At 51.9% G+C, this 17,258-nt stretch overlaps 1 protein-coding gene and 1 long non-coding RNA gene across 4 annotated transcripts in view; one reads left to right on the top strand and one right to left on the bottom strand.

Moving 5' to 3' along the window:
• Positions 1-2,300: 2,300 nt before the first annotated feature.
• LOC121432918 lies at positions 2,301-16,399 on the bottom strand. Of its 3 annotated transcripts, XR_005972255.1 has the most exons (5): positions 16,261-16,399; positions 10,701-10,779; positions 7,645-7,740; positions 3,673-6,599; positions 2,301-3,148 (listed from the first exon to the last, which is right to left on the bottom strand). It is a non-coding gene; the product is annotated as an uncharacterized LOC121432918 (long non-coding RNA). The 3 variants fall into 3 exon arrangements; XR_005972253.1 differs by having other exon boundaries at positions 2,301-6,599; XR_005972254.1 differs by lacking the exon at positions 7,645-7,740 and having other exon boundaries at positions 2,301-6,599.
• The window catches only part of LOC121432917 (potassium channel subfamily K member 3), a 36,471-nt gene continuing 35,206 nt past the window's right edge, over positions 15,994-17,258 (top strand). Inside the window, exon 1 of the mRNA XM_041631102.1 lies at positions 15,994-16,489. Coding sequence (XP_041487036.1) covers positions 16,207-16,489 — 283 coding nt within the window. The 5' untranslated portion in view covers positions 15,994-16,206. The remainder of the gene's footprint in view (positions 16,490-17,258) is intronic.

Genomic DNA, 17,258 nt, shown 5'->3' with positions numbered 1-17,258 from the left:
CCCCATTACCTTCTAGTTAAAGACCTTGGCCTCTCCCAACACTAAAGAGGAATCCCCCAGAGACTGCAGCTTTACGCAATGGACCCCTGGGCTCGTAAGGACTCTTTATATGGCCATTCCTGGGTCACAGAAAATACTCAGTGCTGACCTGGCCCTACCCTGAGCCTGCTAGTGCCTGTTCTTTCCGGCAAAGCTTTCTCTCCACGCTCGGACCTAGCTCTAGAACCTGAACCTAGGTCACTTCCCTGAGCCCAGGCAAGCACTCCAGCCTAGCCCACCTCACAAGAGAAGCTTTGCTGAGGGTCAGAGGGAACTCTAACTGGGGCAGGAAAATGCTATCTAAACATGTCGTGGGGCTTGGGGCCTGGGTGTCTGGCTGGCTGTCACCCGGGCCAGGTGGGCCTCTGACACACAGCAGGAATTTTCCATTGGCGCATCCTCTCTGTCTGGTTGGGATCCAAGGCCTTTTCAGATTCCCCACCCCACCCCCTCTCCCTTTTACTCCAGTTGTCTCTTCTGCCTGGTGGATACACACCTGAGGGCACAGAGCATGAGGACCTGTCAGAACCTAAAATACAGAATTCTTGGGGTGGAAAAGTGAAGAGGTGCTTTTTAAAAAAAAATCTACAGATAATGAAAGTAAAGTTCAGAGAGAAAGTGTCCAAAGTCGGCCAAACATGGCTTCGTCTAACTCGGATGCAATTCTGTTCTCACTGTACCCATTTCCCAGGCTTAAGGACTATCAGACACACAAAAGACATTCAAAGATGCAAGCAAGGACTGAGCCATCCATGCAAGGAAACCTCCGAGTCACAGCAATCTCCACAATGGACAGCCGAACATGTGGGGACACATTCTTCATGTCATGCGGGGGTAGAAGTGGCAACTCCAATAGTTCTTTCTCTAAGGCAAGGTCTGTGGGGGTGTCCCGCTCTTACAAGGCCTGTGTACTCCTCATCTCAGTGGAAGGGGTGGTTTCTATGCTGGAGCATATGTACTTGACCCTGTAACTAGAGTATTCCTGGAGTAGTAATAAGAGCCTGGACCTAATGTAAAATACAGACAAGAAGGCCAGGCCTTCATATTGGAAACCTGCTGGGCTTATGTGTGAGCCTTGTGGGATCTTTGTTAAACCACAGGGTACAGCCCTGAGTTTCCAAGGCCACGTTCTTGGTAGTCAGGGTGATACGTGTGCCTGCAGCGGGGAGGTCACAATCAAAGGGAAAAGCAAAGCCTACAAGCTGAATGGCATTGTATAGCTTCCTCCTCCAGACCCTGGGTGTGCCCCCCCCACCAGAAACAACTCCCTGGAGCTTGGGTGTTCACAAAACTGGACTCCCCTGGAGACTCCAAGCTATGCAGGGAGAGAGCAGGTGGGGAAGGTGGTGGCAAGAAGACACAGGGTGCTATTCGGTATGTGGGGTGCTATTCGGTATGTGGGGTGCTATTCGGTATGTATGTGCAACCTCCCACTCCCATGAAAACCAGAGCCAAGGTCCCAGCTGCCAGCCATCATCCCTTAAAGTAACTTCTATGAAACAAAGTCAGAATGTCAGAGGGGAAACATTTAGGAAAAAAAAATATCAGAGAAAACCCAGCCTGATTCCTCAGATATATTACTGCGAGCTCCCTGCAGGTTTCATAAATGACAGTTCTCAGCTGGGAGGGAATCTGTCCCCCACAAGATATTTGTTGATGTGTTCAGACATTTTTAGCTGCAACAACCAGCAGGAAGTAGAGTACGGGAAGTTGCTAACCTCATAACGTGTAGGCTAGCCTACAACCAAGAAACAAGCAGTCTGGAAAACCAGCGGTGCTGACTGAGGTCGAAAAGCCCTATCCCACGGCACTTTGAGTTCCCAAAGAAGATGTCTAGGGTCCAGGTGTGGTGATGTGTTCTTTGTGTGAGCATGAGTGTGTATGGAGGCCAGGGGGACAGCCTTAAATGTCATTCTTCAGATGTCCATTTTCTTCCTCTTAATACACGGGGTCTCTTATTGGCCTGAAGCTCCAAAAACAAAATAGGTTACTTGTGAGCCTCGGGGTCCAGCTACCTCCACCTCCCCGGGAGTGTGTTTGCACATACGTGCTTCCAAGCCTTACATGGAACTTGGGGTTGAACTCAGTTCTTCATGCTTCCAAGGCAAGTACTTTGCCTACTGAGCCATTTCCCCGGGCCTGTTCTTCATCCTTTTGGGCCACCCAGCACACACTCTCCTTGGCCAAATAGTTGGTTTTTATTGCTACGAGAAAACACCAGAGCCAAGGCAAATCACAGAAGGAAGAGTTTATTTCGGTTTTACAGTTCCAGAGGGTTAGAGTCCAAGACGGCAGAGCTGCGGCAGCAAGAAAGCAAATAGCTAGAGCAGCGGCTCAGTCTCAGTTCGCACACAGGAAACACAAAGCTCAACTGGTATAGCACATGGCTTTTGAAACGCGACCCCAGTGACACACCTCTTCCAACCAGGTCAAACCTCCTGATCCCTCCCAAACAGTTTGACCAACTGGGGACCAACTCTTCAAGCCTATGAGCCCATGTGGGTCATTCTCATCCAAACCACCACACTCATGCTTGAAGATGTCTCCTGTGTTCGGAGGCAGGGGTTGCCTTCAGGTACGGGAGCTGGAAAGATCAATTCATTGCCCCAGCTTCTCTTGAATGTAGGGGGCAGGTCCATGACTTCACTCCACCAGTAAGTTGCCTTCCCCCAGAAGAACCAAGTGCAGAAAAAGGAGGGCCTCTGCAGAAAGTGTTACACAAAAATGGCGGCCATGGCAGCCTATCTTCAGAAGTGGTGGCAGTAGTGGTGGGTACAGAGGCCGTACCGGTGCTGACGGAGCTGGTGGCCCAAGCAAAACTGTCTGTAGGGCAATGGAGCCTTTCTGGGATCAGTCCTACTATGTGACCTTGAGTGTTGCTTCTGGCTGCTTCCTTTCTGACCTTGGCTTCCTGTTCCTACAGAAGGTTCTTTGAACTATCTAAGGTCTTCGGAATAAATCATTTCTGAGCTTAAATTAGGAGAGTTGACTTCTGTAGCTTGCAATCAAAGGCTGAGAACAGCTGAGCTCCGCAAACATAACTGAGCCTGGGCTTCTCTCTTCCACAGAACCCCTCAGGGGACGTTGGTCTCTGAGCATACTTTGAGGCCTGCTGACCAAAATGAAAGTCAAGTGGGAGTTCCCTGACCTTTGACCCAACCAGCGCTCAACACCTGTAAGAGTTCCACCTCTACCCCAGCCCCCGAACCGTCGAGGAACCCAGTGCCTGTCTCTTGCTCTCCACTGAGGCAAGACTCCCCCATAATGACCCTCCTCTTCACTGCCACCCAGAGTTGAGAATAACCGCAGCTGGCTGCAGCCTCCAACCAAAACATAATCAAGGGATGGGAATGATTGGACTTGTCAGATGAAGGTGGGAGGAAGAACCGAAAACGTGCATCGAAAATCTGTTGCTTGATTGGGGTGATGCTGCTGGCAAGGCGAAGGAAGGTTTCAAAAGAAATGAGGCTTTGAGAATCTTTCGGAAGTCAGGAGGGAATAGGGAGAACATTCCAGAAAGGCCAGGTGTTCCCCACCTCAAGAGGAGAGTGACTCTATTTCAGGCAAGACCCTGAACCCCATTCCAGGTGTACTCACAGAGCAATTTCCAGAACTATCTGTCCATTTACTCACCAATACCTGTGGAACCCCTGTTGTCCCTGGCAGCTTGTCCCCATCTTTCTGGAACCTGTGGTCTAGAAAGGAGAATAGCATCCAGAGCTGGGGATGAAGTGAACCTTTGTTGACATGGTGTGCCACCACGGGTATGGGTGAGAGTGGACTTTTCTGCAGCAGAGAGGAAATGGACCATCAGAGTTCCCAGAGGGAACAAAATGGAAGTATAAGCTAACTACCCCATTTACAGATGAGGAAAGTGAACTCTGGAAATAAACCCTGGCTCTTCAGCATCTCCTTCACTGTCCTTTCCCCTGCTCCAGGTGTGTGTGTGTGTGTCTGTGTGTGTGTCTAAGACAAGTCCATTCACCTCTCCATCCAACTGTAATCCAGGCTGGCTGTGATGTCCGCATGAATTAAGATGTTTATAGAAATGAAAAAAAAAAAAGCTTGGGGGAAGAACTTAATCTCTTTGTGGGAATGAGGGGGTCCAGTTTCACGAGGTTAATGTCTTGATTTTTATTAATCCTTTTCTGTTTTATTCAAAGAGGATTTGGTGTTCCTAGTTCCAGCTGGGAGCTTAAGACACAGAGCAATGATTCTCGGCCTGCTGCCTTCCCCTGCAGCTTTAGAGCCCAGCATTGCAGACCTGAGAACGGGGATGCCCGGAACCTGGCCTAGGCTCAGGCCAGTTCCATGCCTCAGTTCCCTGCTCTGTCTCCGATTTTGTCCAGAAGTGTCCCTTTCTGTCCTTCTCCCTCCTGTTGGAAAGATAACTGGCCTGGCTCAAGAGACAAAAGACTCAGACCCTGGTGGCAAGACAGGATTGATAAGGGGAACCATTAGAGAGGCCTGTCCTGGCAGCTGAGGGACAACCACAACTTTCTGTAAGGACCTCCAGGTGTGCAGAGGGGAGAGAGACCACAGAGTATTATAGGGACTATGACAAGGCACGGCCATTCCATCTACTGTCTGAGTAAGTCATCTTTCTCCTGTGAAGAAGGAAGTCTGCACACTTCTGTCAGTCCCATGGGCAGATGGACAGACACCTTGGGTGGCCGTTTGTCTCCCCCAGTTGAGCCATTGGAGTTCAGCTACCTTTTACAGCCCCACTCCCTCAAACCTACAAACTCCTTTGTCCCCACATACCAGGTGAGACCCCCCCCCATGAAGATGTTGCACTTCACAGGGGCCCCAATCCACGGTAATCATGGTCCCAGAAACTGACTCCAACGAACAAGCGTGTTCTGGCTTCTCCAGACTGCCAAAGTCCAGGCAGGTTTCTGCTCTAACTGGGCACTCTGACCGTCATGGGAGCCCCCTTTTCTCTGCTGTGCAAAGATTTCTCTTATGAAGAAACAAAAGTGGGAGCTGAGCTCAGTGAAATCCGCGTGCTAGAGTCATATTAACCTGGCCCACTCTAGCCCTCTGTTTCCTCACCATTTATTAGGGGAGACTTTGGGTCAGCTCAGGCTCCACCCTACACCTTCCCTTCACCACTCATAATAGGTTCTAAACTTCTCAGCACTATGAGTCTCCTGCTCGGGCCTCCCACAACCCACCACACCCAGGAGTCCTCTCGCAGACAGATCTCCTCAGCCTAGGGCTAACTTTTGAGCTGGAGGGTTGGCTTGGTCTTTCACAGCTCTTATCCAAGGAGGGAGCAGAGGCCTGAAGTCAGTGGCTTCCTTGTCTCATTCTCCGTGGAAGAATTCCCCTCTTGGATGCTGGGTAGAGGGAGGACTCAGACCACCCTGCAGAACCAAGAACTCATACCCTTTAGCCTCCTGCTGGGCAATTGGATCTTCTCTGGAGAATCAGGGCCATGCACTCTGGACAGGTCTGCTGAGACTCGATTTATCATGCATCGATTAACAGACCAAGGGGTAGAGGGCCTGCTTTTAGAGGCTGAGAAGGACCATCTAAGCCTTGGGGCTGAGGCTCAGCCCCTTCCCAAGGGTAGTGGCAGGCCATCATCAGACACCCATGGGCGTCTGGCAGCCGTTCTCCCACTTGTCCTTTCAGATCCAGCCAGTTACAGCTCATTCCTTTGGCTCACATTGTTCCTTAACGACATCACTTTTTCCATCTCCCTGATGGTGTTGTGCCCTTCTGCCTGAGCGCTGCCTCCCAGCTGACCTCCATCTCCCTGACACGCTGTGGTTTCCACGGGCTCACTGGACCACACCATCTCTGGACACGCAGAGATCTACGCAACTCATGGTCTGGGTCTTCCCCCACCCCCACCTTGTGCCTCCCTCTTCAAGGTAGCCTTGGTCCAAATGGGTGGGATGGGCCAGTCCCCTGAGGTGCACTGAGGGCCCTGGGTGCACCAGTCTTCCTCCAGGCACCAGCTCAAAGCCCCAACAATATCCTTTGGCTTCTGTACAGACACAGAGACCTTCTGAGTCCCTGCCTGGGCCGGGTGCCCGAGCGCTGTGCCAGGATAGCTCTACCCCCCTTCCTCATCTCCACTTTCAATGGGTCGAGAGCTGTTCTCTGATAGTCTTCTCTCCAAGCTCCCTTGTGAGCCAGCGTCACCAGACCTTGGACCTGCTTCCCACCTGAAGTGGAGCATCTGTCCATCCATGGCAAATCCAGATGCCGAGTCCCCGAACCTTCCGTTCAGAGCTCCTCATTCATCCATGTGACAGCGTTTTCCTGAGCTCTAGCTGTACGCCAGCCCAGCCTTAGCAGCGCCTTCTGTTCTGATTCCCCCGTTGCTGTCTGGCTCTGCCCTCAGTCATTTTCTAGTGAGGGAGCATGGCCGAGAAGGAAAAGTTAGGGCCAGCCTGATCGAGGATTGAATCCTGGCTCCCCGTAAGAACTAAGAAGTTGCTCCTGGAGGAGCCTCTGCATCTTCCTTTACAGAGCAGGAGTGGTCCCAGTCCTGTATGGTCAGGAGCACTAAGCAGATGCTTGTATGTACCTGGTATCGCGTGTTTCTGGTATGAAGACAAGAAAGAGACCCAGACATTTAGCAGAAAGGCAAAAAAAAAAAAAAAAAAAAAAAAAAAGGAATGACAGCAAATAGCCTTCAGGGAGACCTGGTAAGGAGAAGGGGGCGGGGCGTGAGATCACTCTGGGGATTAGATAGAGCCCAGAAGGCTGTGCTCTCAATGTGTGGCGCCCCTTCTCTGTTCACCAGCCTCCAGGTAGCAGTCAAGCTTTTCCTAGCTGCACTGGAGGTACCACCGCCTCTCAGGCTGGCCTTCATGTCTGTCACCGTGGAAGCAGATGGGAACAAAGTGGGATCCTCTTCACAGCCACTGTCTTGGAAAGTGGTGAGCAGCTGCTGAGGAGCAGCAAGCCCAAACCTGATGCAGCCTGCCACATTCTCCCTCATCTCCCTTCAGTCCCATCCAAGGGAACCAGCTCTCCTCAGGCCCGACCCCAGCCAAGGTTGCTTTTCCCCACTCTCTCCACTGGAAATACTCAAGGACCACTTGTGGCCTCACAAGGACATTGGCTGCTGATAAGCCGGTGAGTTCCTCTCAGAGGACAGACCAAGGCCCTTGTCTAATTGCATGGGCACCAGTCATCTGAGATCACCAAGGCCAGAAGAAACAGGAAGCCAGGTGGCCCCATGGTCTGCTCCTGCAAGGCCACCCTGCTCCCAAAACCATAATTATGACCATCATCAGGGCAGAGGAACTAACACAGGAGAGCAGCCCCAGACCCCAGGGCTAAGGGCATCTTCCCCGAAGGCTCCCCACAGAGATTACTTGCCTCCCGCCCCCCGCCCCCCAGTTTCTGCTGGTCAGCTCATCTGTTGAGTCTGGGTCACGCCATAACTTGGTACGAGCTCAGAGTCCCAGAACTTCAGTGCCAGAAGGGACAGACGTTTTGAAAACTCCCTCCTCATCATCCCGATAATATCCAAATCCTCTCAAAGGGAATTTTTCCATAGGGAAAGGAAAGCGCTGGGTGAACCAGTGGAAAGATAGCCAGTGGACGGCCAGCATCTCCCTTGTGCTCCATCTTGCTTACCCTTCACTTCCAGAATCCTTCCCCATGGCTTCTTCATACTCGAACTTAATTCTACTTTCTTGATGAATCTGGGACCCAGGTGTCATCAAATTGTGGCTTTAAAAAAAAAAAAATCAAGGGCCGGGCGGTGGTGGCGCACGCCTTTAATCCCAGCACTCGGGAGGCAGAGGCAGGCAGATCTCTGTGAGTTCGAGGCCAGCCTGGTCTACAAGAGCTAGTTCCAGGACAGGAACCAAAAGCTACGGAGAAACCCTGTCTCGAAAAATCAAAAAAAAAAAAAATCAAGGGTGTTTTGGGGAAAACTCATTTCATAAAATTTCTAGATAAAAATATGAATACAAATAGAATATCTATATATTCTAAATATATAATATTACATCTCTTTTGGAAAACCTGGTCTGACAGGGCTGGATAAATGGCTCAGCAGTTAAAAGCGTATGCTGCTATTGTAGAATACCCAGGTTTGGTTCCCAGCACCTACACTGCAGTTCACAGCCATTTAAATGTCAACACGTTCTTCTGGATCCAACACTTTCTTCTGTATCACGCACAAACACATGTGGTGTATATACACACATACATGCAGACAAAAGCTCACACACGTAAGATAAAAGTAAGTAAAATCTTAAAACAGCCTAAATAACTGAATCCTGAATATGCATTCCCATGTTTGAATATTTTGAGAGAGAAATAGAAAGAGTGTGTGTGTGTGTGTGTGTGTGTGTGTGTGTGTGTGTGCTTGTATGCACCATGCTCATAAAGAGGCCAGAGGACATCTTTTATTGTCATTCATTTTCACAACACTGTCCATTTGTTTATTGTTTTTGTTTTGAGAAAAAGTCTCTCACTGGCCTGGACCTCACTAAGTGGAGACGGGGTCTCTCACTGGCTTGGACCTCACTCAGTAGGCTAAACTAGCTGGCCAGTAAAGCCCAAAGTCTATTTATCTCCACCTCCCCAGCCCTGGGATTACAAACGTGCACTATCCTGCCTGGTTTTTGTTAATATAGGTTGTGGGGCTAGAACTCATGTCCTTGTGCCTGCAAAGCAAGAGATTTACTGACTGAGCTGTCTAACTCACCAAACAGGTTTCTTTCAAAAAGCTCTAATCTAGATGAGAATCTAACGGAGTAGAGGTTCAGGCTTGGAATGGACCCTCTCTAGTCTGATCAGTTCATTTGACACATGCGGGATGTAAGGCACAAGTTTGAGATGTGCTCCCTTGGGTGAAATTCAGCTCCTCTGTAACAGAGCTCAGTCTCGGCTCAGGGCTTTGAGTACACACACACACACACACACACACAGTGCTGCAGTGCCTGGGCCTCAAGATAACCTGAGACCACTTTGGGAGCATCCCTGGCTTCAGAAGATCCTGCCAGGCTTGTTCCCAGGCTGCTTTGGTGTCCCTGCTCACACGTGTGTCTGGCTCACACGGCTGTCCCATTGGGCTGCTGCAAGGGGCTGATTAGGTGTAATTGCTTTGCTGGGAGCGAGCTATCTACTTAATAGAATCAGCTCCCAGTAATTAGCCTGCCACAGGCCCATTTCCTTTGCTGAAGCCCCAGGGCTACTGGGCATATTGCATGTTGGACCTCTGCAGGTGGCAGCATGTGGGGTGGATGTGGGTGGGCTTTGGTTTGGGGGTAGTCAAGAGAAAACATCACTGAGGAGATTCAGCAGCAAGAAGCCCAGAGCAACCCTTCTGAAGGCTGGGAGCCAGGGAGTTACAGCATTCCAGGCTGGAAGGAGAAAGCGCCTGGCGTAGACAGACTGTTCCAGAAATGTTAGACTGAACCCACGTGAACCAAATACACTCATTTCTTATAGACATACTATGTGCCAGGCATGATACTAGCTCCAAGAATGCTTCTAAAATGATCAATTAGACTATGTTTACATGCCCTCTTGACCATGAGGTCTTGACACGGGCATCACCATGCCCGGTAGTCTGTGCCTTCCTGGGAGGCCTGGAGAACACTCCATCTTATGCTGTGTTGATTGTTGGTTGCATTATTCCACGGATCACTGGTCCCTTCTTGACCCCACAGGACAAAGCTAATCCCTCCTGGGGTGACAGCTCACACGGCCCCTGTATCTTTCTCTAGGCTGAACATCCCAAGTCCTCTCCCTTGTGCCATGAACATCATTCTGGAAAGGCCTCTCATTAATCTGGTTGACAGGCCTGGAACCTGCTCTTGTTTGTCAATTCTTTGCTTCCAATGCAGTCTGGAGCTCGGCGGATAGGCCTGTACAACTCTGGATCCTGTCTGAGCCAGAACAACTGTGGTCTTGGACAGTCCCAGATTCCCCTCAACATGACACTTCCAACATGGGCTATGATGGCACTTCAACCTCTTCCATTAAGGAGAAAGACACCCACAGCCTTCCCTTGCCATCACACACACACACACACACACACACACACACACACACGAACGCCCTGCCTGCCCAGCACCACTCAATACACACTGGCTGATTAATCATTGCGACTGCTATTATAATTATTGTGTTTGGTGCTGAGAACAGGCTGCCTCTGCTTCTCAGAAGCCATAAACCTGCAAAGAAGGATTTCAAGATTTGTGAGCTGTTGACGACATCTCCGGCCTTTCTTTTCTTCAGCGGCTGTGTGTTTGTCCGGAAAGATGGGCCATGGCTACTCTTGGATCTCTCCGGAAGACAATCTGGGGACTTGATTCTTGCAATGAAAGTGGTAAGTACAGAAACTTATCTTGTGGTTATAGATAGGGCAGCCAGGAGAGCTGGCCCTGTGTGCTTTAAGGTGTTTAGGGTATTCATGCCCCTTGTCTAGTCTCGGTTTCTACATAGGTACTAGAGATCTAAGCATTTCTCTGGCTTTGATTATGTAATTTAATTACAGGAAAGAGAATGGGTAGAGTGGAAAATGTGAGGGCTTAGAAGATAGAGGATGGGGAGGGGACCAGGACAGAGACTGAAAGAGTAAGGCTCACAAGCTCCTGCACACACATGCACACATGCATGCTCATGCTCACATATGGCAGGCTGGAGAAGAGTCACTGTTTTTCTCTGGGTCTTACATGTTGTCGTCTGCCTGAGATCACAGTAATGGCTGAGTCCATCCTCTGTCCCTGCTTCAAGTGTGAGGATGCAGAAGATCTAAAGAAGAAAGGAAAAGAGAGAAAAGGAGGAGGCTATGGAGAAAATAGGGAGGCCTGGAAACGACATTGCAATCAGAAAGTGAGTAATAGCAAAGCTGGGGAGGAAGTGGGCAAGCTCCCACACTGCCAGGGAGAAGAGAAACCAAGATAGCCTGCTGAGGACAAGCAGCAGAATTTAGGAACACTTGGGGAGGGTGTGTGGATACACTGTGTGTGACCACTTCTGGGTATGGGTCCTAGCCACAGCTCCCAGCATACCCTGAAGCACCCACAGATGAGAATGCTCACTGCAGGCAGCACACAGACAGAGAAAGGAGGGCTCTCTAGTGGGGGAATGGGGACAACCAGACATGGGACAGGAAGTTTAGGGTGAGGACCTAATATTTATGTAAATGGCGGTCAGGTGCAAGCCTGAGATCCCTGGTAGGGTTTCTGAGACCAGTTGGTCCTCACTCTGACTAGGAGCTAGGATTTTGCACCCTTTGAGTCTGAGCCCTCATCATCCCAGATTGAGATAGCCTTTTTCCCTAGGCCACACAACCCAGCTAGAGCAGGACTGAGAGAGCCAGGTGTTCAGCTTCCCAGCCCAGTTCCACCCCAACAGCCCACAGAGCCCGGCTTTGCTAACACTTGCCTTTTGTGTTTGACTTGGGCTTGAGATGTTAAACAAACAGTGGCTCTTGACAAATGCAAGCCGTTGCTGTGGGACCAGTTATGCTCTGGAAAGTCAAGTTAATCCCCCACTTCACTGCCTCCAGAGATACACCAAGAAACCCCTCAGTCACACCCACAACCCAGGGCTATGACTTTGGTGCGGCACCCTGTAGTAGCGATCCCTGTTTTTCTGCCTTTGTTCTGAACCCTGGCCCCCTCACTACTCAGGCCTTCCCTGGCTGATACTGAGATGACTCTAGACCCCTTCCCCTGCCTCTGCTTGCTTCTATGAAACCCAGGTCACACCAACCCGCCCAGGTGATTGGAGCCAGCAAGAAGGGCTCAAGGAAAGTTTTCAAAGTACCTTCTCTGTCTCGACTGTTGTGCTAAAAAGCTAAAGCCCACGCCTATAAAGAGTTGGGGGAAGGCTTGTCCCTATCCTGCTCTAACTTATAATCTGCTCTAGACAAATGAACTAGAACTTCCCCCAAGGCTCTGTGCTAGCTCATAACTGATGGGTCAGGCCTTGAACCAGGTTTGTCTGACTCCAGGTCAGCATCTCCACTGCTTATCTCCCTGGTCCTCCCTTGGTCTCCAACCTAACTGTCCATGTAGCAGGGATCAGAAGTAATGGAATGGAGCATCTCTGTGCCTCCATCTCTCAGGTTCACATACCTGATCATTGTAAAGTGAACAAGAGCATCATTGGATCACAGATAATGCTTTATTTCTCAGAAATAGAAACTGAGGCGGAGAGGCCACAAAGCTTCCCCCAGTTCACCCAGGAGCATTAGCATCATGACCCAGGCCTCATGCTATGCAGCATGCTCCTTAGCCCTTCAGACACTTGACCCTGTCTTTGCCCTTCTCTTCCCTGGCAAGACTTGCTCCAGTTTGAGAAGCATCTTGTCTGAAGGCATGGAAGCAGGATGCTGAGGTTTTTCTGTCCCAGACTCTACTGTCTGAGTCCCTTTATCACTCAATCTGCCTGCAAATCCAGCAGAGACAGGACTGTTCTGGGTCTTGGCTTGTGTCCCAAGGACCTAAGGAAATGTGTAGTGTGTCTTTGATATACAAAGCATTATGGGAAGAACAGTACTGTAAAAGGTTCTCTACCCAGGAAAACATATCAAGTCAATAGGGAAGTCACAGTGCAGATATCTTCTTGGCAAGAGGAATTGAAGCTCAGAAGTCCATAGAGGCACAAAGTACAGGACCCTTGTCAAAGTAGCTGGTTTTTCTTATGGGCGTGGGACTGGGAAGTGTTTCATGGAGATAGTAGCCTTTGGGTTGGGTCTTAAAGCCTAAGCTTATGCTGGATGGCATAAGAAGGTGGAAGAGGCAAGGAGGTACCAGCATCCCAACTGATGGGAGCCCTGGAGCCCTTGGAGTCTCATGAAACATGAGAGGACACAGATGTGTTCAGAGATTACGGACGGATGGAGTAGCATGTTCAGCTGGAAATGACTCTGTCTAATGTTTAGTACACAATAAAGCATGACAGGGAATGACAAAGTCCAAACAATTTACCCTAACCTTGTTGCTGTCTCTTTCCTCAGAAACTTGTCTTCAAAGAAGTGGCTATTCCCTTTTTGCCCAATTCTCAAGAGGCCCGAGTAAACAGATGCAATCAGGCCAGGAAGGTCATGGGATGTTATAAGTGAAAGGCATGTTGACGTTTTCTGGTCCAAACCCTCCACTTAGGGATATAAAACTCAAGGAGCAGGCAAGGGAGTGGCTGACCTCTCATGCTGCAGTAAACACAGACAGACTTTGGGTCGACTTTGGGTGGACATGGACAGGTCCAAGGGTCCTGTACAGAAGGAATCAAGCAATGCTGTCAAGTCTTTGGTACAGCCCAACCCAGGTCACCAGGAAGAAGATGGATGAGGTCATCCCCGCTGTCCCAGGGGCTAACCAAAAACCTTGACTGTTGACAGCAAGTGCCTCCATTGCAATCCTCTCTACAGGATGGATGGGCAGACCCAAGCTGTCCTCTGAAACTCAGGGCATGACATGTAGGTGGTCGGTCCCATCCATAATGGATGCCGCACAAGCTGCCATCCTACTCACGGCAGGACCTTCACTACTGTCCTTACTGCCCAAGCCTCTGTTTCCTAATCTGGAACACAAGAAGGCTGAGCGAGATGGTCTCTAAGAGTCCTTCGAGTTCTCAAGAGCCACAGTGAGAACAAGCTCCATCAAAATTAATAATAAGTGCTCTGCCCCAAAGACGGCTTTTCCCCTGTCCTGACGCTTTTTCACGTAATAATATCGCCTTTCATTTGTATAGCAGTCGAAGGCTGGCAGTCAGAAGTGGGAAAACCCGGACAGCATTCCTTCCAAAGCCCGGCTCTAGGGAGTAGCTTGCACATTCAGGCAGGCTGTGGCAGAACTGGTTTCTGGGGTGATTTTGACCGGAAACCAGCACATCAAGAGCACACTGAGCTGAATTTGTACCCCACCCATGGGAAGCTGAGAAGGGCATGACTTTTCTTCCTGCAGCCAAAGAATGCCAGGGACAGAAATACCCAACAGGCTGCATCCAAGGCCAAGGGAAAACAGTTTGTTTTACCAAAGAGTTGAAGCCCTTCCTTCATGCGAGAGGGGACATGGGCGCTTTGAATTCAAGGTCCTCTCTGTCAGTCTGTGGTCCAGACACCCGAGTCTTAAGAGAGTAAAGGTCACCAAAGAACTTCAAGTTCTTCCTCACACACATATTGTTTTCTTTGATTGCTTAAAGCTAACTGCTCAGGAGACTAGTACATGATGATCAAACCCATTTTAGAGAAGGAAAAAGAAACGACACTCAAGAACTTAAGGAGAAGAGTGTGAACTTGAGAAACAAAGAGGTGGAAGCCTCTTCTCAGCTCAGTGACCCTAAGTGATTGCATTGCCTTCAGCCTCAGTTTTCCCATCTATAAAACAGTCCTACGTAAAAGCAGACCCACTTTTGAGGGACAAGGTAAAGCTTAGGATTGTGAGTGTGGCGTACTACGAAAGACACAAGGATGCATCCTTGTGGAATGAACGGGCTGTTAGCTCTTCTGAGGGCTTTTGGATACAGAGTGGTGTCTGGCAGTGACATCCCAGTCCAGAACGTGGCAGATGGTGCCCTCCCTTGCTTGCTACCTCCCCGGCCACGGGGTTTGGGCCTCTTCCATGTCTCTCTATGTGGCCTATGCCAGGGTCCCGTGAAGGGCTGTTTGACCCTCCTTGGCACTGGGATTTGCATTCCAATCATTCTGCTCTCTCAGCCCATCCATGTCCGGAGCTGTTTGGAGCTGAGTAAGGCCCCAGGGATCATCTGCCATGACAACTCATGGAAGAGATAAGGACATGAGGCTCCAAGTGGGGCAGTAACACTTTGCCCAGGTTCCCACTGCTGGTTGGGTTCCCTCTTCATCTCCACAGACCCCCCCCCGCCATGTTGACAAATGAATAAATAGAGGCAGAGGGACCCCTGTCCCAGTTTCTCCAGAATGTCAGTGAGTCATTAGGTCTGGACACCCACCCCCAGCCCCAATTTCAGCTGGATCCTCACCTGCTCCTCTGTGCCTTGAGATGGTACCCTGTGTTTTCTATGCCGCCCAGCCCAAGTCCTGCCTGTCATGCTGGGGTAGGACCAGAGCCATAGATAATCAAGACGGGGCAGGTGGTCTCAGCCAGTCGCCAGTGCTTGGTGTTAACCTGGGAAGGAACTCTGTGTCAAGAGAGAAGGCTTCCCCTTGAGTCTTGGCTCACATGTACCCTGGGCCACAGCAAATCTTGCCAGTTAAGATAAGCCAGGGGCTGGAACACAGGGAAGGAACTGTGACCTGGGTGGGGAGGGGGTTGACTGAGCCCCAGTCCTATCACCAGTGTGCCCTGTGTCACTTCACCTCCTATGCCTCAGTTTCCTCATCCATGTGCTAAGGAGTGGGCCAGTAGCGCCCAAGGTCCCCTCCATTCTCAGAACCGTAACTGGGGCAAAGGGTAGAGGAAGGCGATTTCTCCATCGCTCTTCTCTCTCCTCTTTCTGCTCCTTTTCACGACATTTGTGCCTCTGGCTTTCCAAGTTCCCCTGCCTCAGTCTGTCCCTCTCTTTGCATCTTTTCTGCCAGATCCCCCTTTTCCTGTGTCTGTGTGACCTCTGGTTTGTCTCCTCCATCACACACACACACACACACACACACACACACACACACACACACACACCACACACACCCCTGCCCTCAGTCCTCTCCCTTCCCTGTAGTTATCTGTTTTCCTGCCTAGTTTTCTCTGGGGCTGGCGGGCTGGATCTCGGTCTCCTCTCTCTCTCTCTCTCTCTCTCTCTCTCTCTCTCTCTCTCTCTCTCTCCCTCCTCTCCTCCCTCCCTCTCCTATCTTGCTCCCCCCCCCCACTCCTCTCTCGTTCTCCCTCTCTCTCTCCCGCCTCTGTCCTGCCCGGGTTCTCCCGCTCGCTCCCCCTTCCCTCCCCGCCCTCGGCGCGGCTCCCCAGTCCTTATTTGGCTGGGCGGGAGGGCAGGCGGGAGGTGGCGGCTGGCCGCCTGGGGGCGGGCGCGGGGGCGGGCGGAGGAGGGCGGTGGGTGGTGCTGAAGGGACAGCTCCGCGGCGGCCGGCAGCGGCGGCGGCGGCGGCGGCCCCGGAGTGCGGAGCTGGTGCCCGGCGTGGAGATCCGCGAGCGCAGCCATGCCCCAGGCCGCCTCCGGGGCAGCAGCAGCGGCGGCGGCCGGGGCCGGGGCGCGGGCCGGAGACGCCGGGGGGCCGGCGACAACCCGGGAGGGACGATGAAGCGGCAGAATGTGCGCACGTTGGCGCTCATCGTGTGCACCTTCACCTACCTGCTGGTGGGCGCCGCGGTATTCGACGCGCTGGAGTCGGAGCCGGAGATGATCGAGCGGCAGCGGCTGGAGCTGCGGCAGCTGGAGCTGCGGGCGCGCTACAACCTCAGCGAGGGCGGCTACGAGGAGCTGGAGCGCGTCGTGCTGCGCCTCAAGCCGCACAAGGCCGGCGTGCAGTGGCGCTTCGCCGGTTCCTTTTACTTCGCCATCACCGTCATCACCACCATCGGTAACTACACTCGCCGCCGTGCCGGAGGGGACGGGGGCGGGGACCTGGGAATGCTGGGGAGCCGCCCGCGGTTGGGGGGTCCCTGCGGAGCTGGGCGGGTCGCCGAACCCGCGCGCTCCCAGCGGCCGGGGCTCAACTGGCGTGTCTGCTTTGCTGGGGGACCCCTGACTCCGACCTATCTCCAGCCCGGCTAGCCCTAACTTGGCCCTGCCGGGCTGTGCGAAGACCCCAGAGGACTCAAGTGTGTGAGAGGGACAGGAGCAGCCGGCCCGAGGCTCGGGAGGAGGGGTGTGGCCGGGCTAGGCCCTGGGGCTGGGCACCTAGAGTTAACCCAGCGTGCCACTCCTCCGTGTCCCTGACGTTGGGTTTAGGCACCCCGGTGTCCACACCTGCTGGGCTGTGGGGAGGCACGTAGATGCCGGAACGCTGCACTCCGCGACACACGGGCCACTCTCTACCCGCGACTGAGTGCTGCTGGGGAGGGGGGTGGGGTGCGTGTGTTCGTGTGGGTGTGGGTGTGGGTGTGTGAGTGTGTCCACCTCCACGAGTTTGGGCCGCACCAGACAGGGCCTGTAATTCTCTGAGGGCAGCAGAGTAGGGACTGAAAGCCAGATTCGGTCCTGTTAGGTTTCTTCCCGGTGTCCCAGAGAAACAGTCACCCCACAGGAATGGCTCCACTTCTTTTCCAAGGCCAGGACAGATCACCCTGTAGGAGGCTACCCGCACATCCAGATCCTCTGAGAACATGACACACAGGTACACACACACA

This window comes from Microtus oregoni, unplaced genomic scaffold (assembly GCF_018167655.1).
Source record: "Microtus oregoni isolate MIOR12 unplaced genomic scaffold, Mior012 000036F_ref0000092, whole genome shotgun sequence".
NCBI lineage: Eukaryota > Metazoa > Chordata > Mammalia > Rodentia > Cricetidae > Microtus > Microtus oregoni.
This window is presented reverse-complemented; position numbering and strand designations above follow the sequence as displayed.